The 24,887-nt window shown below is 40.3% G+C and overlaps 1 protein-coding gene and 1 long non-coding RNA gene across 3 annotated transcripts in view; one reads left to right on the top strand and one right to left on the bottom strand.

Annotated features, from left to right (window-relative positions):
* Nucleotides 1-24,887, top strand: part of tcf12 (transcription factor 12) — a 70,479-nt gene that overhangs the window by 32,231 nt on the left and 13,361 nt on the right. For both annotated transcript variants that reach the window (XM_053414756.1, XM_053414680.1), the window contains exons 6-13: nucleotides 901-962; nucleotides 3,770-3,902; nucleotides 4,692-4,744; nucleotides 18,910-19,009; nucleotides 19,641-19,780; nucleotides 20,184-20,325; nucleotides 20,490-20,560; nucleotides 23,604-23,748. In XM_053414756.1, the coding sequence (XP_053270731.1) occupies nucleotides 901-962; nucleotides 3,770-3,902; nucleotides 4,692-4,744; nucleotides 18,910-19,009; nucleotides 19,641-19,780; nucleotides 20,184-20,325; nucleotides 20,490-20,560; nucleotides 23,604-23,748 (846 nt within the window). The remainder of the gene's footprint in view (nucleotides 1-900; nucleotides 963-3,769; nucleotides 3,903-4,691; nucleotides 4,745-18,909; nucleotides 19,010-19,640; nucleotides 19,781-20,183; nucleotides 20,326-20,489; nucleotides 20,561-23,603; nucleotides 23,749-24,887) is intronic.
* On the bottom strand, nucleotides 15,926-23,668 carry LOC128428608 (uncharacterized). Its single transcript, XR_008333815.1, has 3 exons — nucleotides 23,614-23,668; nucleotides 18,089-18,328; nucleotides 15,926-15,990 (listed from the first exon to the last, which is right to left on the bottom strand). It is a non-coding gene; the product is annotated as an uncharacterized LOC128428608 (long non-coding RNA).

Genomic DNA, 24,887 nt, shown 5'->3' with positions numbered 1-24,887 from the left:
ACATCAAATGATGTCTTTTTTTATAGGTATAATTACTTGGGGAGTGAGAGTCCAAATGCAGAACATTTATGTCCAGTAATGTCAATGTAGTCAGTTGATTCCTCCGTCCACTGATCTTTCCTCTTTATCCCTCTTTGCTTCCAGTCTGCACCAGATTATATCAAACATGACTGTGCTGTACATTTTTCCATTGTTATATTTTATTACTGTACTGCTAAAAACACTCCTGTCATTGTCCTTGAGTAGAAATCATTATTTTTTCCAATATGTTCTCTCTGTCATACATGCACATACACACGCATGCATTCATGCAAGCACACACACACACACACACACACACACACAGACACACACACGTAATATTTGCAATATGTGAAGACATTTGTGCATTGTGTATGTATTGTAATGTATGTTATTACATATTATGTCATCATACTACAGTATTTAGAATTGTTTCCTTGTTTCCTGATGACAAAAATATGAGTCACATCATATCCATTTATAATACTTGTCAATCTCCACTTTTCAAGCTTTCAGTTTTTCTTAATATGTCCCTGTTTAGACATCAATATAGTAGCAGACCTGGTGTTAAAGATGTGCGTTTGAGATTGTAAATATTAAATTAATTCCCGAGATTAGCTGATACATGTTTGTGGAAACTATTCTCCTTTAACTTTCATTGACTGCTTGGAATTACAGCGATTCACAGCTTTAGTGGCCCCAATGCAGCTGTTCAACACTCTGCAATGTGGCTGTCTGTTCTTGAAAGCCTCCATGTGAAGTTAGCCTCACTGTACAATGTTAAAAATAACCGAATCCTAACTTGTGTGAACTAAATCAACAAAGTCAGGATACCAAATGTATTCTATTGTCTGGTAATAATCAATATGTGTTTTACAGGTAAATCCGAGAGGGCTTCATCTCTTGGCTTTGGGAGGGAACCCGGAGCATCTGGCTCCCAGGTGAGTTTCTTAGGTTTTATTGTTGTTCCTGTTTGCTCCAATGGTTTTATCAAATGATTGCTATATACAGGATATGATATCATATAACAACCTCCACTGAACAAACATTGTTCTCTTATAAACAAGTCAAACTAAATCTTGGAAACAATAGAGTAGCTGTAACATCTGTACATTTAGGAATAGTGAGATGGGGATATTAGGGAGCTAGTTTTTATTTCTAATACTTGTAAACCCCCCTCCACATTAATCTTTTGTTCCTGACAGCTAGAAGGAAAAACATTAATTTATCTTTGATATTTGATTCTTGGATATGAAAGATTTATTTCAGCTTTGACCAACTTAAAAATGTGGCAAGAATTACACCCTGTCCTCTTCCATTGGTTTTATAAAGGGAACCTTATTATTATTTAATCTAGACTGGATTAATGTAAATCCCTCTTTTCCTGTCTAAATAAAGGCTCCAGTCACTATAATTACCACAAACACAGCAGTCAGGTTTAACCAGGATCGAGAGATGAGACCCTTTAACTTTTCTTTGCTTTACCGCACATTTTTCTTTGCATGTTTGACTCAGATCCTCAAATGAAACTTACTTGACTCTGCACAATCATGCTGGAGAGACAGACCATTTAAGAAACACATTTTGTGAAGAGTCTGTACAGACACACCTGCAGCTGCTGAAATCTGAGAATAAAGATTTTCTCTGTTCAAAGAACAGAAACAGGACGACTTGATCAAAAACTGCAAAGAATTCAGGAACATCAATAAAACATTATAAAAATGAATAACAATAACCGTTACATTACACAACACATTTTGAAACCCACTATTGATTCATATCCTGCTTTTCTGTCCGATATATAATGGTGCAGTCAGTGTGTGTCAATTGGTTAAGCCTCATAGTTTAATAAGGCAATTAATCTTACGATCTACTTGCCATCTGACAAGTTGCCATGTGTAGCCTACCACTGCACATCATGACACACAAATAACCCAATTTGTCATGTGATGTCCGAGGCCACAAAAAGAGCATCTCTAGGTTATAAGTCAGATGTTCTCATTCCCTTAGTTCTGACTGTCAGTGCTCAGACGCCTTCACATGAGCTGCAAATTATTTTGTTTCAGATGACAATTTCTGGATCTTTGTGTCACGAACGATAAAAAAAATCATTCAATCTTCAGGAATTCGATTTTCTGATTTATTTCATGACAGACTTCAGAATCAAGTGCAACCACCTTACTTAATTCATTATTGGCTAATAAAACTAATTCACTAATGTGTTCTTAGTCTACGTCAGAGACAGTCAGTCAAGTTTTCATGACACCTTGTTGCTTCCTGTCTGAACAGCTTATATAAAAAAAGGATGCTGTGCTGCTGCAGGGCTTCATTTTCGATTGCAAAGATTACATTTGTAAAACGTTGACTCTGACCCCAAAAAAATGGATATACTATATTTAGATTTTATGTGCACACTCACTGAGCACTTTATTAGAGATTTTTCACAAAACAGCCTCAATTCTGTGTGGTGTGGATTCCACAACATTTCTGTTCCATGTTGAAATGATTGCATCACACATCACTGCAGTTTCGTGCTGCCTGTCTCTCATTACTACATCTCAGAGGTGCTGTATTGGATTCAGATCTCGTGATTGGGGAGGCGGCTAATGTTCACTGAACTTGTCATGTTCTAGAAACCAGTTTGAGAGTCACATTCTGCTCTGTGACATAGAGCATTATCTTGTTGGAAGTATAAAAGAAAGTAACGTGTGGCCTAAAGAGAATGCATATGGTCAGCCTGTCTGCCCCACACCGTTACGCCACCACCAGCCTAGACTGTTGACACAAGGCAGGTTGAATTCACCATCTGCAGCCTCAGCAGAAATCCAGGTTCACCAGACAAGGCTGCATTTTCCCAGTCTTTAACTGTCCGGGGTCCTGAGCCTGTGTCCACTGCAGCCTGTGACTTCTATTCTTGGCTGACAGATGTAGAATCTGACATGTTCTTCTTCCGTTGTAGCTCGTCTGCCTCAAGGGTCAATGTGTTGTGCTTTCGGAGATGTTTTTCTGCTCATCATACAAATAGTGGTTAGAAGTCACTTCAGTTTCTCTGTTTGGTCACTCTCCTCTGAGCTCTCTCATCAAAAAGTTTTCATCTGCCCACTGACAGCTCAATGGTCGCTTTTTGTTTTCAACAAAAGAGTACTCAACGATGTCATGTTGAAGTCATTCTGAAGTTTGACGTGAACATCTACTGAAGATCAGACATCTGCTGGAAAGGTCTCAGTGGTCACTGTGTCAAACCTGAGGTTTTAAAAGGGCACGTTAGGGGAGTTTCTGAGCCAAGTACTACTCATCGCTCACATGATCCCTGCTCTGTGGGTCTGCAGCCGATCACTCTAATTAGACCAAGCTCTTAATTGGCCTCTTAACCCAGTTGGTTGGGGTTGTAGAGGTCAAATAGATATTGGTGATATAAGGACAAGGTAAACTTTCAAAGGTTGGCAAAAGTGACGCAGAATTTACATGCATGTAACATATCACATTTGTACATTAATAACAACAAATTTTTGTTTAATTTTCATGTACTGTTTTATAGGACATTAGGATATTTGTTATTAACAGAAAGTACACTGCTTGTATGATTTTCAGTATTTTGCAATATTTAGGAAACAAATGTTCTGACTTACCAGCTTAAAATTGCCAGCTGTTATTTTCTTATCACAGTCAAGTGAAGAAGAAAAAAAGATTATTTATTTTCTTTTAGTTTAAAGCAGCTGTTTGTGTGTGTGTGTTATTTCTCCTGCAGTCTTCTCTAAGGTCGAACGTTGGTTTGGCGAGTCCTAGATCCGTTGCTCCATCGGGGAAGTCAGCTGCTCCGTTCTACTCCTTCACTGGGGCCAATCCCAGAAGACGATCACTACAAGTGCCACCACCCATTGGTCAGTTCCTTTCCAATGAAAGTGTTGACAACACTTCTTAATTTCTTTTTTCTATTTTTACATTTTTCTCTGCAGTGTCTCTAGGAATGAGTGTAAACTTTTAATTGTTTAGAAAAGGTTATCTTATGTAATGTAGCATTATGTTGCTTAACCCATTGTTTCAGATGGGAATGCAAAATTTGGGAAAAATTAGTTTTTCATTTTTAAACATGATTCTAAAGTCAATTAAAAATTTTAAAACAAAAAAGTAGAAGGAGAAGAAATAGTAAGAAGAAGAAAAGCTTTAAGGATGTCGCTCTGGAAGACACCGTATTTAGATCACGAGTAAATCTTCTAAAATAGGTAATTAAAGATTTTTTTTTAACTGATGTGCTTTCTAGACAGGATTAAAATCACTGACCACAGCCAAGACCAACCCACCTGCCCTAGAGAAATAAATCTACTCTGAATGGGACCTAAGGCTAAACAAATAATGAAAATTTGAATCATAAAAAAAAATCCTCCTGCCAGCTCCTTTCATCCTTTTACATTGTGTTCAGTGCTGAGCTCTTTTCGTTTAAAATTAATTAAAAATGGAATAAAAGAGCTGAAATGTAACATTATTGTTAAAGCAAACACTTCTGGAGAGATGCAGTTGTTTATTTGGGGGAGTCATAATGTATTCACCAAGTTTCTTCTTTTTCTTTTGCTGTGTTGTGGGGGAAACAGAATCAGGGCTTGTTTAGTGCACATTGACAGTCGCTTCCTTTTCGCCTGTGAATGAGTGGCTGTGCTTTCATCTCTCCACAGATCCTCTACAAACAAAAAAGGTTCGCAAGGTCCCTCCTGGCCTGCCTTCATCTGTGAGTGGAAGATCATCTACCTCTCATATAAATAGATTTCACAGTGAGCTTACTTAAGCAGACACACACACACATCTTTGCTCCTCACACTCACCCCCTCTCGTACAAAGATCGCTCTTGACATCACTAACCACTCCTCTTGGAGGGGAATTCGGTTGTGTTGTTTTTCTTGGATCTTTGAAAAAGTGACACCAGTGATGCTTGTTGATTTAAAATTATTTCGTGTTTGTTGTAAACATGCTTGTAGTTATAACATTGTATGTAACAGTGTTAGTGAGGTACATCGTAGTGTACAGTTCTGTAGTTGTGTGTGTGTACACATGCACGAGTGAGCGTGTGCGTGCGTACACATGTGTACCTCGAGGTGATTGATTTTCAGTGCTGCGCTGTCACAGTCTAGCCTCCTCTCAGCCTCTCCTGGGAGAAAGAGAGGCTGTCAGAGCGGATCCCCAGCTCTGCTCTTTTGATGTTTAATTAGTCATTACGTAGCCGAACAGGAGGACAGACAGAGATTAATAGCACAGAATATCTGAAATTTCAATTGGTAATGGTCCCGGTGGAGCAGAAACCATTAGGATGCAGGAAAGTGTGGAGCTCAGCTTGCATTTGCTTAGACAGGGGTGTTGGAGTTCATTAATATGCATAAATCACTAAGTCAGATGTTCATTGTTAAAACCGTGGCGGATTGGCAACGGTTTTATGAAGCCCTGGCTTAAATTCCTCAAACTAGCACCAGACAATGATATATATTTTTTCATTTTTAATGATAAGCAACTGGTTTACCAAAGTCCCAGCCTTTTGTTTCCTTAAACAATGAAAAGGTTTCTCTGTCTCTTTTTTGTGGTGAGGGAGTCTGAGACCGGATTTGCCTTCAAGAGCTTTGATAATCGTCACCTCTGCTGCTGTTTCTCTGAAATCAAATATGGAACAGGCCGGGGAACATAAAAGGCTGGCATGTGTTTTGTTTCTGGATTTGTATTTGAAAAGAAGTTTGTCAGAGCATGAGGGAGACAAGCAGGCCCTGGCAGCAGCAGCAGGAACGTGCGCTGCCTTCCTCTTAAGTAAGTGATATATTTGAGGTCTTGTCAGGCGGAGGGGGGGAGGCAAGGAATGGCTGCTTCGCGGGTTACATCTCTTTGTTGTGTAAATGGACGCTGGGCTTTTATTTGTCAGTACTTAACACATGGGCGCAGGTGCGGTTCTGTGACTCATAAGAGTACAATCAAGCGGTACAATGCTAGATGGGAAAAAACAGTGACAGAGCATGGGATAAAATACAGCTTCTTCTTGTCACTCAGTACTTCTCAGAAGATAAAGCCTGCGGCTTGGGGGAATTATCCCAGTTAGTCTTTGATCCCATTTGAAAGAATGAAGATGGCAGTGTTGAATAAAGGGCTGTAGGTCTCTTATAACCTGCTGACAGGGGAAGGAAAACATGAACCCAGTTTTTTTTGATAGGTGCTATATGTGGAATATGTTGAGTGGGAGTTTGTCTGGCAGCTTTTAGGAGGTTCGAGGATAGAGGTATTAGGCTAATGGGAGTCATAGGTGAGGTACCCATGCCTGAACTATTAAATGGTGTTAAGGGCTACTTGAAATGTGTGTTGTGACAGCTGTAGAGGGTGATCACTGTATGTCCGAGGATGGTCATCAGCCCAGACCCATGTTTGTGTTGCTCTCAGCGAGGGTGGTGTTGAGAGGTGTCGGGGCGAAGGCGCACCTGGAGCCAGAGCCACTTTCCCGGAGGCAGCTGTGTGAGGAGCCTGCAGCGTACCTGTAAAGCTTGAATGCAGCTGCAGATGCCACTGAAAGCTTTTGCCTGTGTAAGCAAGCACGAGAGCCTCACCAGAGACCTGAATAGCTGCTTGATTTGGAGCAAAAAAAAAAACTCAACACAGTGCTTCCTATCATTATGTCTACTGCTGGGAATTTTCTTATTTATTTATTTCATTTTCAAATCCCTTTTTTCCTGCAGCTTGTATTCTCCACACTCAGTCTAAAAATAAATGTAGGAGTTTTAAATCAGATGGGCGCTGCAAGTTGCAAGTCCAATGATGTGATGTGATGTGTGTGTGTGTGTGTGTGTGTGTGTGTGTGTGTGTGTGTACACGACATGATGGAGCTGAATCAAAATATTTACGGGAGCACATCCTCTGTGCATTTAGGTCTTGACACTGCAGTGCACCAGGATGTGAAGGCTATCTAGACGGGCCAGCTGGTGATTGCAAACATTTAAATGTTTATAAGGCTTTTTCATCTCATATACAGACGCCCTCCTCCTTCAGCCACACACATACGCTCCTCTGTGCTCTGCTGGATGTGTGCTGGCAGACATGGGATCCTGCAGATGTGGTTGTAATTGTGTGATGCATATACCTAATAAATCATCGTTATATGTAGCATTATTGTAAGTAGTGTTTCTCGCTTGCCAAATGCCAGGGTAGAACGTTGAAACTCTTTAAAGCATTCATGCATCAAAGCTTTTCCATTCATTTACCTTACAATACAAACCTTGGCTACACTTGTCCGCCTGCATTACTTGACTGTATGAACTCTGTACTGGGAGTGAAGGACAGAGCATGTTGCAATTGGTCAGACAGGACGAGATGCTGAGGGATGCTGATGGGCAGCTGTGTGGGCACCTGATAGAGGGAGGCGGTGGTGGGAGGTTGTTGCTCGTGGTGGAAAGTTGAATCTCTTAGGATATTTATGGCAAGCTGCAAGGGCATTGTGTGTGTCTGTGTGGTTGTGTCTGTGTGTGTGTGTGTCTGTCTGTCTGTGTGTGTGTGTGTGTGTGTGTGTGTGTGTGTGTGTGTGTGTGTGTGTGTGTGTCAGTTTGTGTATATAGTGTGTTTTTTTGCCCCCTGTCTACGAACCCCTTGTCAGAGGCACAGCGGCTTGATGTGACACTTCGTCCCTGGCTCTGGAGACGGTGACTTCAGGAGGAGAGAGGGAAAGTGGTGGGCTGAGACTCTGCTCCCCTCAGGGACTTGTGCAAGCGAGAACCCTGTGTGTGGATGACAAAAAAGATTGACATTTGATTTTGACAGATCACTCACACACCCTTGTTTCTGAGAGATTTTTACTGTGTGAGCTGCAAGAAGGGAAGTGGGCTCGAGGCTTTGAATCTGAAGACCCAGAGATGCTCCTTGCGGCGCTGTCTGGTGCATGACATTCAGAAGATATATCTTCTCTCTCTATCTCTGTGTGTGTTTCTCTCTCCATCTGTCTTTAACAGCTCAAAGACAAGAGATCATTGTACTACAGCAGCGACTTAATGTTCCTGGTGCTAAGAGAGCAGCTCCTTTTTGTTTCTTCTTTTTGAGCAATGGCAGTGAGAACTCTCAGTAAAAAGGACCTGATGAACAGACTGCGACTGAAATGCATCAATGCAGCCTAATGTAAACAGCCAGGATCGATAATGGCCTTCATAAGTCCCTGGGCAAAATTGGATTTTAGGTCTACCCAGCTGAATATAAAAATAAAATGCGATTTTAATAGTTTGTCAAAATGCAATTTGCTTTTACACTGATGGGGTTAAATGAAATTAATAAATATACGAATATTTTCCATTACATCCTTGACTGTTCACAGATTTTTCACATTTTTAGCGAGTCGCGAGCCAGAGCACTGTTCCCCCAGTCCACTGTTATTATTTCTTGGTGCAGCCAATCCAAAGACAAGCATAATGAACTAAAACAGGCCAGTGGAGGTGACTAACAAGGCCAAACTGTGATCTGCATGTCATTACTCAAGCCAGCAGAGGGAATGTTCACAGTTTTTTAGTCTTGAAAACTACAATTAATCATGCGATAACATTATTTTAAGTGTGTGATATAAAGAGAAATGACACATGTATCAGTGCTTATCATGTTCTTATTGAAGTGGAATCTCTGTATGTCCAAAAATGACTACAACAGTTACAGCATAATAGGGCAAACATTTAAATACAGAGCAAATGGCAATAATCAGCGAATAGTACAAATATCAGAATCGAATTTAGTTTACTAACCGTCATTTTAACGTTTAAGATCAATAACTTGATTACAATTATAATTTTTTTAATTGTAAGCCTTTCTCAGAAATATATTTTCTTGATGTCTACAAGTTTATTGGCTTTTAAAACATTAATCACAACTGCCTCATTTGATTGAAATAAGCACAAAACATACAATCAGTAAAATAACGTTTGAAAATTGAGAATAAGAAGAATTGTATATTTGACATTTAGACATCTTGTATGTCTGCCAATGTTAATTGCTCAGGAGCTTGATATTAACATTGGAACAAATACTATACATGATATGTAAGGGTTGTTCACACTTCACACTGACAAACCCACTGAAGACAAGAAACCATCTCTGCAGCTCTAAGCTTCTGCCTTTAGATGTTTGTTTCATTCCTCTGTTGTTTTTCAAATATAGTTCTCATCCATATAAAAGCAGCTTAATCAAGCAAACAAGCTCAGACAAACCCAGTGTATGCTGCCCAGCTCAAATTGGTACCGACAGTCAAGTGAATGTTTCAGTGAATGGTTTATCTGCTGTCATCAAGTGGAGACTTCAGTGGGATGCCCATGTGCCGCCGAAAAGATTTTGATGTTGTTTTAGGTGGAAGATAAGAGGTGAGGTGAGTGATCTATATCAATATAAATAGGCATGTATCCAAAATATACTGTGGGGTTAGTTTTACAGTAGAAGCATGACAGAATGGGACTAATGTGTATTAGTATTCCCAGATGTCAGGGTTGTTGGTTCTGGCCGTGTGTGTTTTTTGCAGGTGATAACATTGTTCAGCTCTTTGGGCTGCCAGGGAAGAACAGTTTAGACTCTGCCCTGACCCCAGCTCCCCAGAGAAGGCCTCATCAGATGGCTGATTAGATAGACACCCGTGGTTTGACATGGATGATGCTGAACAGTCGCTGCCATCCCTGGGTTCCTGGGCTTGGCTTTTATCTTTGTTTAGTTTGCTGAAATTTACCACTGACGTTAGAGGCTGCAGATAATGGAGCAGGCAGACGAACCGGTGGCCTGACCTCTTTCATGTGGAGGGAGAGCAAGGAGTTAAAACGAGAATAAAAATAATGCACAGATTAAAGTCATTACTCACATTCTGGCCTGTTGTAAATTGGTGAAAATCTCAACAACAACAAAAAAACTCCCTTTCATAATCTCAAAGGAAAAATTCCTGGATCTGCCCCCTGATCTGGACCCACACCAAAATGTTACTCTTTTTTTTTGCCTTTGTCCCATCCGTTCACCAAGTGGAGGAAATCCTTTATGTAGTTTTTGCGTAATCCCTCTAGCAAACAAAACACAAATAATCCGACGAACAAACAGACAGGGACAGAAACACAACCTCCTTGGTGGAGGTAATCATATTATTTTCTAAACGGTGAAATTGTGCCGTCATATGTTCTTTTATTGAATCAACCTGGTCGTCACTTTCCTTTATCTCTCGCCTTTATTTCTTCACATCTCTTTTCAACTTCTTATTTTCATTGTAACGTTTATTCTAAGTGCGAAACAATACAAATCTGTTTGTGTGAAACTGAGAATGTAAACAAAGCGAGCTGTGTTTCAGGAAGAACAATATTTTTAGATTTCAGGACTTTTAGTTTTCCTAGTGAACAGTTTAGAGCAGATGTCAAACAAATGTAGCGTGTTACATTTTTTTGTTTTATTTCTGTGAGCTCGGTGGATGGATGTAGTTAGTAGAGAACATTCATTTACAGCTGTCAGACACACTTTTGTAATAGCTGTTGTTTGAAGACTGCTGTGCCCAATCATTATGGTGTGTATAGCCTTTTGCAGGCTTGAAGGCATGAGTGTTGATTGAATGCAACATACACATGAATAAAATGATAATGAGCAGGAATTGTAACGTTTTGCTGCCAAATGCCATACTGTTATAACTAGGAAATGATTTAGATGAGATATTGTCCAAAGCATGAATATTAATGACTGTTCTTTATATATTCAAACAACAATGTTTAAAACAAGGCATTTTTGTGACAAATATAATTTTAAGTTAAAGATTAAACAGATATCAGCAGCTAAAGGTATAAATCAACCGGTTTTATGGGTCAATTTTAGTATATTAGTATTTAGTATAAATTTTAGTCTAATATAGTAAAATTAGAATTGACCACTTTATTAAAATTTTCTACAACTCAACAGCGGTATTTACTTGTTAAATAATGTTTTTTTTTTTTTTTTAATTTTGAGACTTTGATGTGCACAATTTTTATAGCCAGTATAATGATAGAGGACAGGATAATCTGCAAGTGATGGCATTATTTACCTCTGCTTCATTTAGTTTAAATATGAAAAAATGCAAATCAGTTAAATAAGATTCCTAAAGTGATAATGATACATTTTTTATTAATGACAGTCAGAGGAATTTTACTGCTACAAATGTTACTGCTTAAATCAAGCAAAATGCGCTAAATAAAAAAAAAAAACGTTTCCACAGCTTAAACCCAACATTTATCCTTAAAAATTAAACACATTCACATGGCAAACTGCAGTGTCTCTTGTTATATGACATTTAAAGAGAAAAATGCTAAATAAACAAATGAATGGTCACAACAGAACCAGATACAATGGATAAAGCGCAAGTAAATTGTTTACATTCATTTGTTAAAATAAATATGTTTGAAATATTTCCCCCCCTTTTTAAAAATAATTGCAAGCCTATTATTAAGCTTATCATTTAAGTTCAAACATTGGCACAACATCCAAGTATCTTCTGTTTTCTGCTTAATGTCTTTATTCTGTGGGTGGCCGAGCTAATTGGCTGGGCCTGCCCGATGAGAGCTGAGGAATTCTCACAGAGAGCAAAGACACTGCTTGGTTGGACGACAGTTTCTAAATCTGAAGTAGGAGGCAGTCAATCAAGTTCATGATGTTTCTTCACTTACTCTTCCTGAGTGGATCCGAACAAGCCCAACGCTCTCTTTGTGTGCACTATATGAGGAAGTCTTTATAAAACTTTGTGACAGCTGTGGGTAAATAGGTTTCATCAGTATGAACAGAAAAAAAGAAAGTAAAGCACTATGTCCGTTCTGATCGTTGTACTCATGTTGATCACCTTAGATACAGAAAGATAGAGAAAGAACTTTAACACGGATTAGCACAAATTAATTCTCTGTAAGACGCTTATGAAACTGCTATTAACTGATGACACCGAATGACTTATTGCAAATCCCTGTGTCTCTTATATCATATTTGCTTAAAGACAGGAAAGTAGAATTTGTGCAGTCGTAAAACACGGATTGAAGATTTATTTGTGGATTATGAGTAGCTGATTATTGTGTTACACAAACGGACATTAACTAGTAAACAGGAGGAGAAACAGGAAAAGCAATAATAGGATTGCATAGCATTGAATTAAAACAAGAACCCTGATAAGCCTGAAATCCAAAACATGAACAATACAGAGTATGCATTTACTTTGGATACAGAGCCTAACCTGTATTGAGCTGTATATATACTGATATAAATATACTGATATATGTACTCATTGATATTTGTTATTAAACTGTAAATGACTTTCCATCATACTTGTATACCCGGTCAATATGACCATTAACTGAGATTAAATTGCATTAAATGTTGTGTTATTAAGGTCCTAAACTTAGCAGTGTGTTGAAATCAATACATTGATGAAACAGTCGAGCGTTTCATGTGTGTGCCCCCCCCCCCCCTCGCTTGCAGCGCTTCCCCTAATTAGAAGCAGAGCAGGAAACAATCTTCCTGTCTGATGACATCATCTCTAAATCCGTGAGTGAGACAGGGGTGACCTCAGCCCCATGGCTTTGCTCTGCATTTCTCGACACCCAAACAAAATCCAACAAAAGCACCTTGTGACGACTCGATTATCTTTAGAGACGGTGGTGTGAACAGGTGGGTGGCGGCCAACTTTAATGTACCAACGCTGACTGTTTTTTTCCACAACATCAAGGCTTTGACCTGTGTGCTCGGGACGCCATTCACAGGGTTTCATGAGGCAAAACCCTTGCATATCTATTAAAAGTATTCAGAGAAATAGGCCATGATGTGTGCGAGCATCAGTTCCCAAATTATTGCCAATTTCTGCCTGCTTTCATGTGTTTCTCCCTCGCAACACTGTTGCTGCGTGTCTGGACTTGTTTTAAAGCCCCTTCAAACGCTTCTATCGTGACCATTTCCCTCAGAGCATCATCTTGAAACGGTGCCAGATATAAAGCGCTAACAGCACGTCCAGCCAGTGTTTCTGGATGAGTTTTAAAGAGTCCCGGAGAAGAAAGGGGGGATAAATAATAACAGCACTGAAAGGAAAAGCGTAATAAAGGCCTCGTTTTCTTAGGGAAGTGGGAGCTTTCATCTTTCTATAACAATGATGTTCTCAATGAGTCCACAGGCCTGTGTTTAGTCCAGGAAGCTATGAGTGGTCCACATGAAAGGCTCCAGTCGGACTGTACAGACCGGCCTCTCGCTGGAATATGCTATCTGGCCTCTCCTTTCTTCTCCTCTCCTTTGCTCTCCCCTCCTCCTCCTCCTCCCACATGATAAAGGTAATGGGGAGCTGTGTGGCGTGCAGTGACAGTAAACTATAGTAAAATGGTTGTCTATGATTTGCCTCTCCAGTGCTTTCCCCTGTCTGAGGCCCCCAGGGTTTTGGAAATGGAGCATATTTTTTTCCGGCCAGCTCTGATGTCACAAGCCGGCCTGTTTGCAGCTGTTGCATGCTTTACAACTCTGTGTTTACAGGCACTTCTCAGCTTAAGGTCTGCCAACACCATAACTCTCATATTCCACATTTCATAAATACTTAGTCCATCTCTCTTTTCCTTCCTCTCTCTCCCCCTCCCTCTCTTTTTCTCTCTCATTACCTGGATTTGGATTCAGTCTTTCCTGAGCCGCTCTGGTTCTCTCACTAATGACTCTTAATTGGTGTGTGAGCTGTATGTGGGAACAGGTAAAATGTGTTGGGTTAGGGTTAGGGTTAACCCTTTCCCAAAAGCCATATTTCCCCACGCCGCCTGCCTGTCGACGTGTTAAATCATCACAAAAACAAAAAGATTAGACGCTCTGGATTAGAAGGTTGAAGGGAACAGGCCTCACTGTGCTCACTTATGCATTAATTTGGCCGTCTCTGAATCACACATATTAATGAACTCCTGCTTAGAATGAAATTATTTTAGTTCCAGTTTGTTCGGTTTCCCATGCAGAAAATCGTCATGTATTTTTTTTGTTGCCCGGAATAAAATTTTTTTTTCTCTCTCTGTGTCTAAATCCGCTCACACATTTGTTTTCCGTCCCACCCACTTGCCTTTATCTTTTTCATACCCACCCCCCCCCTCCCTTCCCCCTCGTCCTTTTCCTCTGTGCCTCAGCACTTAGAGGCTTAAGAGAGGGATGTACCACGCGAGCCACTCCCTTCTGACAGCCTCCCCTTCCCACAGTGTGGAATGGTAGACTCCTGCTTTGCATAAGTTTCCTTTGAGTGGGCTGTGTGTGTGGAGGCCAGTACTGAAAGAATTATTACTCCCTTTTGAACCATTTGGATGTATGTCTAGAGAGGAAGCCAGTGTGCTGCTGTAGTGTTACCTCTATTGCTTATAAATAAGCTACAATGTATTGCGCCTACCCTGTCCCTGGAATGGGCAGTAACTCTTTAATGTATTACTACAACGGGAAATCGGTGAGTAGTCTCTTTGGGAATGTGTGTGTTTTGGACTGAGTGTATGAGTGTGTGTGTGTGTTTGTGTGTGTGTGAGAGAGAGAGAGAGAGAGACTGTTGGTGTCTGCTTGTCAATCTGACTGTCCTTATTCTATCTATTTAAAATGAAAGCACTGTGTTCCCTATGTCTGTGCGAGTGTATGTGTGTGTCTCTGTGTGTGTGTGTGTGTGTGTGTCAGAGTCAGAGTCAGAGTGTGGGTGCATGTACCCAAGGCTCCTCTTACGGCTTTTCCATTACATCAGTTAAAGCTGCAGTTCCAGTCTCTTTACTGTGTTATAAACTTATTTAAGCGTGCTTCTATATTCTTTTTTGTACCACAGCTAAACAAGTATCACTCTGTGCTACACTCAAAAAGAAGTTATGACATTTAGAAGAAAAGAAAGTTCTCTCACACTCAGAATCAAACTGTGCAGAATGAAAAAGTTGTTTGCAGCCTTGAATTTATTTTCACTGGCTGGTTGCTGCAGCTCCGAGGCTGGGTTGAAATAATAACAAGTGGGAGTCTGGGAATGATTAAGGCAAAGAGGCAGCCTGTTGAGGTTAGACTTTCCTGTTTGCAGATTGAGCTCCAAGCACCAATGTTGCTCTTATTCCATCTGTTGTGAATCATTTTGGCCTTCTTGATGCCACAGGGAGCCTAATGTGATTTCTGTACTTCTCTGTAATGACCTCTTTGATTTTTGTTACTCTGAAAACGTTTTCTGTGTGTGCACGTTTATTTTCGGGGTAAATACATGCATCTTTTCCTGTAAGTCTGTGCATGCGTGTCTTTCCTGCACTTGGACTTGAAGGCGCTGAGTTGACACTGTTGTTTTGAGTAGAGTTAGTGGTCGTGCTTGTGGTGCAGGAAGTTTTAAGAAGGCGATCAGTCTGCTTTTTTTTAAAGTTTTTGTAAAAAACAATTCTGTGGGATGATGTATCTGCTCAAGGACATGGTCTCACAGTAGTGAGATAAGCTCTCTCGTGCATTTCAGTAATCCTGAAGTAATGATCCTGTCATAAGCAAATTAGACTGGCAGATTTCCACCTGTCATTGCATGTGCTGTTTCTGCTATTACACAAAGGGCATTTGCAACTAACGGAACAATAAAGACATTAGGTTTTTAATGATGTTCTATTGAAAAGGTCATCTTACTCAAGCTTGTGTTTCAACTTTCCTTATGAGCCATTACAGCATTTCCTCTTTGTTCGCTCTGCACAAAAGACAACTTTGATCTTTTTCATAATTATTAACAGGCTTGTGTTACAGTTGGTGATGGGGAGAAAATTGATAGCATGTGGAACGAATAGGCAAAATGTATGATCAAAAGCACTTGTTAAATAACCGGCATCAAATTTTTTTGGTGTCCCTGCAAGGGGAAAATAAATGTGGCACTCATTCTTTGCATTAACTTGATCCACATTAATTTGTTGTAAGGCAGAATCGCACAGCAATCTCACCATCTGGAGCACTGGGAGAATTCACAGTGGGCCGTTGGCTTGTGAGCTGGTGGCACAGAACTGATCTTTCTTCCGTTGCCTATAAGGGAAAAATAATAAAAATGAAGCGAGAGACCTGCAGCGCCACCACGACAAGTGGAATGTCATCAGATTTTTGTCTTAAATAATAAAACCCAACATGTCTTCATTTAGATGTGACATTCCTGCTGTTGTTGTTATTGTTTTCGCAGGGCAACAGGTTATTTCACGCTTACATTAAGGGTAAGAGGGTGTGTGTCTGTGTGTTGAACTATCATAGTGTCTATACAATATGTATAAGACACATAGATCATGAGGTTGCATTGATGCCAAAACAACATTTTTGTGGCTTTAGCAACTGGAAGGTATTCTGCTGTGTTGTTACTCTATTTTTAGAGAAGCAGACGCCCAGAAGGCTGCTCTTCTTTCACTATGTGCACTTCGATTAAAGATTTTCGTACAAGGAGAAAAGCAAATATATTCAATGACTTGTTTTGCTTACATAACAAACTAAAGTCATGCATTAATTTACGTATTAATGCAGATACAACATTACATGCTTTGACCTGAATGTTGTGGGGTGCGTCACTGGTGTGTATGGTAGATTGGAGATAGCTAGATTTCTTATCCATTTTCTTCTGTTACATTTAGAATTGTATTTAGCTGTGATTATTTGTTGTGTTGCTACATATGTAACACATTCATTTGTTTCTTTGTGAGAGGATTTACTTGTTCCTTGAGAGTAAATTAATGTTTAAAATTAGATTTTTTTTTTTACATTTATATAACTTATTCAGTATTTATTATTATTATTAGTTGTATAAGCTTTCATGTGTCTTTTTTGCAAACTAAACCAGAGAAGTGTGTTGGACTTAGACTTGAAACGAAATGCCCCAGAGATATGGTTCGATTCCAAGTAATGACATACAGCTCAGAAACAGGACAGCCCATTAAGGGTGCGTTTGAACTTCTCTCTTTGAGCTTCTTGGCTAATAGCCTGATGTGTGTTTTTTACCCAAGTTTGTATTTTTTTTATATTTTCCTTCCCTTCCTGTTATTGCCCTCAGTACTGGCTGACAGATTGTTGTTTTGACATGGGATATTTTGATTGACGTGGCACAAACTTCAAAGGTGGGGGTACCGCAAGGATAAAGTGTCACTGAAGTCGGATGATTCAGGATACAGGATTGAGCCAATAACTCAAAACAGTGTCTTTTATTTGAAGCAAGGTATTATCACCAAAATATAAAGTTTTCTCTTTTAAGAGTTTAAAGTTCAACTTGTTCTTCTTACTGTCTTTTATAATTAGATTTAAATATGTATATTGTCGTATATTTGATAGCAGTGCAATCATTACCACTAGTGAAATGTATCTCAGAGCCAACTCAAGTTTAAAAAGTGGTACCATAAATATAGTATAGTTGGCAGAAATTTTTTACGGTGGCAGTAATTACTTTTAAAAAGCTATATGTCCATTGCTAAAGAGGAATATAATCTGCTTATTTTTCTTCACAGATGTAGCTTAATATTAAATTGGCGCAGATGTATAGTTGTGTATTTGTTTTACCTTTATAAACCATGCCCGCTGCAGCTCAAACAGCTTATGTAGGTCTGTGTTGCTGTGCTGAACCGTGTGAGTGACGGCTTTTAATTAATGGTCTTGTAAAAGGAAACCCAGGCGGGCCCTCTCCTCCATAGGCTGGCGGAATGAGGCACCCAGTGTTTGAGATGGTTTATTAATGTCTTGACTGGTTAGCCCAGGGTGAAAAGGACAATTAGCATTATCCGCTACCATATGCTGCCCATTGAGCGTCTGACAGAGGCGGAGGACAAAAGCCTGGGCTCCCGTGTGGGAGGCTAACCTGAGATCTCCATGGATCTCCTATCAGCCCTGGTCACATGTGTAAGCCAGAGGACCCAGGAGAGCTCCACCTCTCCCAGAGCACTTTAATTACACACCCAGACAACATCCCACTGGAGTTCTGCTCACTCAGCAGAGCCAACAGCCCAGAGTCCCCCTTAAGCTGCGGTCCACACAGATATAATGAGCGAGTGATTGAACTGAATTTATAAAACTTGGTTGTGATGCCTTTTTTCCACCAGCGCTGTGTCATAAAACAACTTAAACAAGTAAACAACCCTTGTAGCCGCCATCCCACCTGCAGGCATTAGTAGAGGAGGGAGCTGTGCCAACAGCTGAGTGTGATGTTAGGACACTGGAGGAGGGATGGGCTCGGACTGGAAACGTGCAGGTGGAACCTTGCTGGCACGTCTGCCTCTGATTAGTGTTACACTACGGCGGGGTCATTGAGTCTTGCCTCTCCACTCCGACTCACTCCCTCATGAAGTCAGTCACCACATCACTGGTGTTTGGCGTCCACTGTCTTTGATCCTCCCACCTAGCTTGGCACACACACACACACACACACACACACACACACACACACTGTACAACAGCGTGACCATTATGCCTCCCCTTTCCCTCTACCACCAGCTTGCAGGCCCAAAATATAAAGAAAGTAAAGCAGGCTGTTTTTGAAACACTTATTTGATTTCCGCCTCTTTGGAAATTCTGTAATTTGCCAGGCATTTAGTCTACGCAAGTAAGCGGGTATCATTATTTTTCCATTAGAGGCTGAGTTGATCTGAAATGCAAATACCCCTGATAATCCACTCCTCCCTTCATGAGCTTGACTGCTTGCTAGTCATTAAAGAGTGTGTGTTTGTGTGTTTGTGGGTGTTTGTGTGTTCAGAGCCACATCTTCAGTACATGTGTTGTTCAGTACATGTGTTGTTACTTACTCTGTGGGACTTTTATGTGACAAAATTCTTAATTGGAATTTTACTTTGCATTTATCATAAGAAATCTTTGTTTCATTTCAACAACCTTATGTACAAAAGCTACGCCTCTGTACTCCACACTTGGAGATATATCCCACAATGCTTTACAGCTTGTTAATACTTATTTTTCTCCCGGCAGGTGTACGCACCATCTCCAACTTCAGAAGACTACAACAGAGATTCACCGTCTTATTCTTCTCCTAAACCCTCCGGCAGTATGTTTGCAAGCACTTTCTTTGGTAAGTTTAAAAGACAAAGACCTATCTGAAGTTGCACTTGAACGGAATTTAACATGATGTCTTTATTTCGAATGTCATCTTACACCACACGCCTTTCAAAATGTGTTCCCTACGTTTATTTTTGTGTACAATTGTTGCTGTGTGTTAATGTTTTATTTCCAATGGACTTGTTTTGCTTACAAGAATGTAGTTTGTTAATTCATCACCAGTTTTCACTGACAAAAAGAAGCAAAAATATTGGACCGAAATACTTCAATTCAAATATTTGGATGTTACCAGACTCTGTTGTTTTGACAGTATTCAGTAACATTTAGTCTGTAGTCAGTCTTTATTTCAGTTTGACTGACTCACACATCTAGACGTGGGAGCAGCGTTCTTTGTTGGTTTCAGCTTTGTGTTATGTCAGCTGTGTCCAAGACAAGGTTCATGTTTCATTCCCATGAGTAAAAAAAAATTGAAATTAAGAAGGCCTTGGATGACCCCCCCCCCCCTCCTGGAATGTTATAAGGGTATAGTTGAAGGTTAGCCTCTGTCCGGCTCTGGGTCACAACTAAACTATGAATTCTGGCCGTCAATTCCATGAATTTTATACTAAAATGATGTATCATTATATTATTATTATTCTTTTTAGATGGTACCCACAGTTCATCTGACCCGTGGAACTCGTCCAATGGGATCAGCCAGTCTGGTTATGGGGGAATGCTCGCAGGATCTTCATCTCACATGCCACAGTCAGGAAACTTCACCAGCCTGCACTCACACGACCGTTTGGTAAGCAGCACCGCTCGGCACGTGATAAAGAAGCGTATATATGATCAATGATTGCTACAAGCCTGTTTTGCAGTCACACTTACAAAAGGTATCCGATGAGTACTGTTCAGCACATGTCGCTTGTAAATAATTTTTTCAGTCTTGCAGCCCCACAGCAGAGCTCCATCAGTGGGAGTGTGTGTCTTAAGTTGTTTTCTGGTTATTATCAGTCAGGGCACCGCTGACTCTCTTTGTGTCGGCGTTTGATTTGAACTTGTCTGCCTGCCTGCTTCAGCTCTCTGGGCATCACAGGGAGCCTCTCTTCAGCTCAAATTGAGAGAAAATTATTTTCTTTCCTTCACACATACAAAAGCAAATTTTTGACCCAAATCTGTGCTTTTCTGCTCTTTTTTTAATCTTCCAGAATTACCCCACACACTCCGTCTCTCCAGAAATCAACTCCAGTCTTCCTCCCATGTCCAGCTTCCATCGGAGCAACACCAGCACTTCGCCGTTCGTCAACCCAGCGCACACCGCATCCGTCAACACAGCCGATGGGGTCATGGGTACGTTCTCCTGTTAACAGTTCTGCTACCTGCTCGATCCAGTCGCTGAACGTGCATTCTGTAAAGGTAGCAAGTCAAGCAGTCGGACAGCTGCTTTGTGTACCGTGGCTACTCTTCATTTGTCTGAGTTTGCTGTTACAGTGTCTCTGTCTGTGTTTTCTTAGCTGCTGCAAATCGAGGGAACGCCACTGGAAGCTCGCAGACTGGAGACGCACTGGGCAAGGCTTTAGCCTCGGTGAGTCAAAACTCCCTGATCTAACAGCATTTGGATTTTAAACAACTATCATTCATTCTTTTAATCTGAAAATGAATATTTTTTGTGTTGCATCAACGTGGCCTCGCTTTCAGCCACCACAGAAGTCCCTTTTCATCCCCTCAAGTTTGACATCCAACCTCAACTCACCCATATACTCAAACCAAAAACAGAATAATGGTGCGTCTCAGCCTCTAAAGAAGGTGACCTTAATAATCACACCAAGAATTAACTGCTCTGCTGAATGCTGATTAAAAAAGCCCAGAGGAGTTGTTTGGAGTTGTTTTTTGGCCTAAGCCTGGATAATTGTGGGCTTAAACTAAGAGCATTCAAGAAAGAGAATTGTACATAAAAAATACCTCTAAACCAATGGATTACTTTGCAAAACCATCCACGGGTATCTGTTGCAGCCTGTATGGTACAATAACAGGTGTTTGTCCCACTGTAGGTTCATTAGAGAAGGTAACTGATCACATAGCACATCAACTGATTATAAATTATAATAAATTATGGTTGGATTCTGTCTTCTGTATCGAAGGGTCCTATGCAGCTCTATTGTAGGAGATACAGTGGAGAACATGGGGGAGAAGGGGGATTTGTCATTTAAATGAAACTAGAGATTTGAGAGTAACCAGTCACTCCATTAACATTTAACCTTGAACATGAACCTTTATGGTATTTATACTGTTCCATTATATAATTATGACACAAGCAGATAAAGAGTATTGAGAACAAAATTTAAGACAAAAGTCGAATTTAACGATACTGGACCAAATTGAATTGTAACAGTATAAATTAAATTGAGCATAATAGGTTATTTCTTATCTTCTTTAAGTCTTATCCTTCACTGCTCAATATAATGTCCAACTGGAAAAAAGTGTGTCAGGAGCTGCTTTTACTTTTTGCTTTTGTCATATATTTTGCCAAACCTTATCAATATAGTCTTTTACACGTCACAAAGACACAATGTGTGGACTAATATACTGACATTAGACGTATGAAGCAACAGTTTAATTTCACACATCCTGGCCACAGCTGGACGTTTTAGGGGGGGGAATATTCCTCACTGGTGCGAATCCAAAGTATGAGATTTGGGGTTTGGTAATAACAAATTAAGTCCTTTATATTTGCAGACTCAGTTCTATTAGCATGACAAAGCTCAAGTGAAATGGACACGGTTGGACTGTGGATGGGGGGAGGGTGTTTGGAGCAGGGGGCACAGGGGAGTTTATAACTGCTGTGGCTCGTCTCCACGGGCCGCACATTTTGGCGCTTTTGTTCTCCGCCCTTATAAATTGGCCGTGCTTATTGGCGCGGTGCCGCCTGTGGGAGCGTAACTGATGACGAGGCGGAGCTTCATTTATTCCAGTAAAATGAGCCATGTTTCACTTTGAATGCAAACGTCAGCGGCCAGTGGGGAAGAAGAATAGAAAGTCATATATTGTCGGGTCAGAAGTCACAGTTATAAGGGGCTTTCCTTTGAGAAAGTACAGAATATTTGTTTTGAGGCTCATTGGTCAACGGCTCAGTGGTGACCACATTAATAATCCCTCTTAGTTTATGATTGAATTGCGTGTGTGAGAGTGACGATGCTCAGCAGAGAGAAACACTAAGATTGTAGAAAAGCATAAATAGTCACATCCTCCCATTAGGCATGGGCCGCTCTCTCCTCCTCCTCCACACGTCCATGAAACCTTTATCCTGATTCTCCAAGTTGATTGAAAAACTAAAGCCCAGAGATCAAGATTGAATGAGGAGATTATTAATAATGAGTGGGTTCTGTCATCCCCACACAAGTCAAATGGTTTCCTGCAAGCTCAATTTGATTTTAACTTGGAGGAGAAATCTCTGTGGATCTGCCCGGGGTTTTTTCTTCGCTAATTAGTCAGGATCCACACATAATACCCGGAGTTCTCTGAGACATGTTCCATTATGGCGCAATATCCTCTTATTAAAGAGGGCGGGGAATCAGGGATGTGTTTGTGCTTTAATCCAGCATTTGTTTAAACAAATGCAATCCCAGTAGAAGTTCTGAAGATGTAATCTCCTCGTTCCCTTGTGATTGACATGTCATCCTTAAACTCAGTGACCCCAGTGTAACCTAGCAGAGGAGACACCTACACAATAACATTGCTGTGATTATCACAGCAGTACAACTGAAGTAAATTTGACTCTGTTTGTTGGGTCAGGGACTGAATCGATAAGGAATAGATGAGTAAACAACGTTGAAATACTGCTAGATTTTGATCTATGGCTCACCATAGAATCTAGTGCAGGCTGACACGCAGCCCATGAGATATTCTGCTGTTGGCTTAACAGGGTTTCCAGGTTGGCCGTCTGCGCTTCCTTAAACCACAGTCGAATAATAACTGGAGTCACTCGAAGAGGGACTGAGCTCGTGTGCAAGTGAAAAACAAACTGCCTCTATAAACCTGCAAGTTTTTGTATGGGTTTCTTTATGAGTAAAACAGTGACCTTTCAGCCCTGGGTCATGTTCAGACTGTCAGACTTAATTCAACCAATTGTGCTTTGTCAATTATTCAAATGAATTAAATATTTCAAATGACTGCAAAAGTGTCCAGATTAAAATCGGCTAGATATGGATTTTTATTTAGATAATAACCAAATTGCACAGACTTATATATATGTATCAATCCCCTAAATATTGCTAATCAGGGTCCATAAATTAAACCCTGAGAAAGCAATGAAAATAAAAAAACTGCAGTGTAATCTCGCAATATAAAAGAATGAGATAAACAAAATCCTGGATACGCTCCTCTGTCCACATCCATTGCAAAATGGAATGGTTTGGCCCATGTCCCATGCTCCCACCAAGTTTCCAGGAAATCAGTTCTGTTGTTTTTCTGTAATCCTGCTGACAAATCAACTGACCAACAAATAACCCAACCAACATACGAACAGGGGTAGAAACATAACCTCCTTGGTGGAAGTATAAAGCAAACAGCGACCTGTGATGTTTTATTACTTACTTACTCTCTATCTGTCTTTCTGTCTGTTTCCACAGATTTACTCACCTGACCACACTAGCAGTAGTTTCCCCTCCAACCCGTCAACACCAGTGGGTTCTCCTTCACCTCTGACAGCCACAGCAGGAGCTGCCTCAGCTGGCAGCGTGGGGACTGCAGCCGGCGCCCCCTCTGGACGGCCAGGTACATTGCCACTCCTCTGATTTTAATATCATACACACCTCGTGCAAACTTAAATGCCAGCTGTAGGATAAAAAAATATCCATCTTTGAAACTGCTTTGTAAAGCCAGTGACAGACACACATCACATTACTAGAATTAAGCCTTGTCCTGGAAGAGGCGAGCTAATTAGGAGGCCTTCATGAATATGACTTAAATTCATTTAATTACTTTATCTACATGCTGCATTAGTCGGAATAAAGCCCAAGCAGAATGAAGTGGAAAACTTTCCCAAAAACTTAATTTAATACCCCTTTTAGCTTTAGAGCAGGTGTAATCATTTGGTACTCATCCTCATGCTTTATCTATTGCTGGGCAGTTAATGCCATTTTTACATTAATCCATTCTAAAAGACAGCTTAGTTCATTCTGGGATGAGGCTGCACATTCGTGGAAACAACAGTTATGAGTAAGTATTTCAGATCATACCAAGACAACTTTTATTAAACGTGTTTCTCATGAGTTACATCAAACATTAGTCTCAAGGCCAACAAAGAGAAGTGGTTCTTTGTACCATATTTAGCTAGCAGCTGCTTCCTATCAGCAATGTCTGACCACACAAAGATATGTGACTTTCCCTAAAGGAAAATCCTTGATAATAAATCAGTTTTGCAAACTTGTTATGATTTTAACAAACCACTTTCACCTTAAAGCACCATGACTCGCAGATCCAGTGTCCACAACATTAGCTTTGATGTACCTCATGCTGACTCCTGGTGAAATCACTTACTAGTTTTGTTTCTCAGCTTTGTTTTAGAGGGGGCTTTGTTCATGTTGGTAAACTCACATCTAGTATGAAGACAAGTTTTGCCTTAGATTTTATTTTAAACTGTTTGAAATATACCATCACCTGAAATGACAGTGTAAATTTACAAAACGACCGGGGCTCTGGTTTTGAGGGTGCGCAGGGATTTGAAAATCTTGTAATGAAAGCGTTTAAACCTTTTTCATATTTTCCTCTTTAGTAAAACTGTTATCCATATTTTTAGGATTCATAACAGTGGCTCATGGCACTCATCCTACTTTGGACTAATACACATAACATTTTTTTTTTACATAATCCTATTTTTCCACACGTGCTTCGTAGTTTATGCTTTTATGTCA

This window comes from Pleuronectes platessa, chromosome 1 (assembly GCF_947347685.1).
Source record: "Pleuronectes platessa chromosome 1, fPlePla1.1, whole genome shotgun sequence".
Classification (NCBI taxonomy): domain Eukaryota; kingdom Metazoa; phylum Chordata; class Actinopteri; order Pleuronectiformes; family Pleuronectidae; genus Pleuronectes; species Pleuronectes platessa.
The sequence above is the reverse complement of the archived record's forward strand: the minus strand, read 5'-3'. Positions and strand labels throughout refer to the sequence as shown.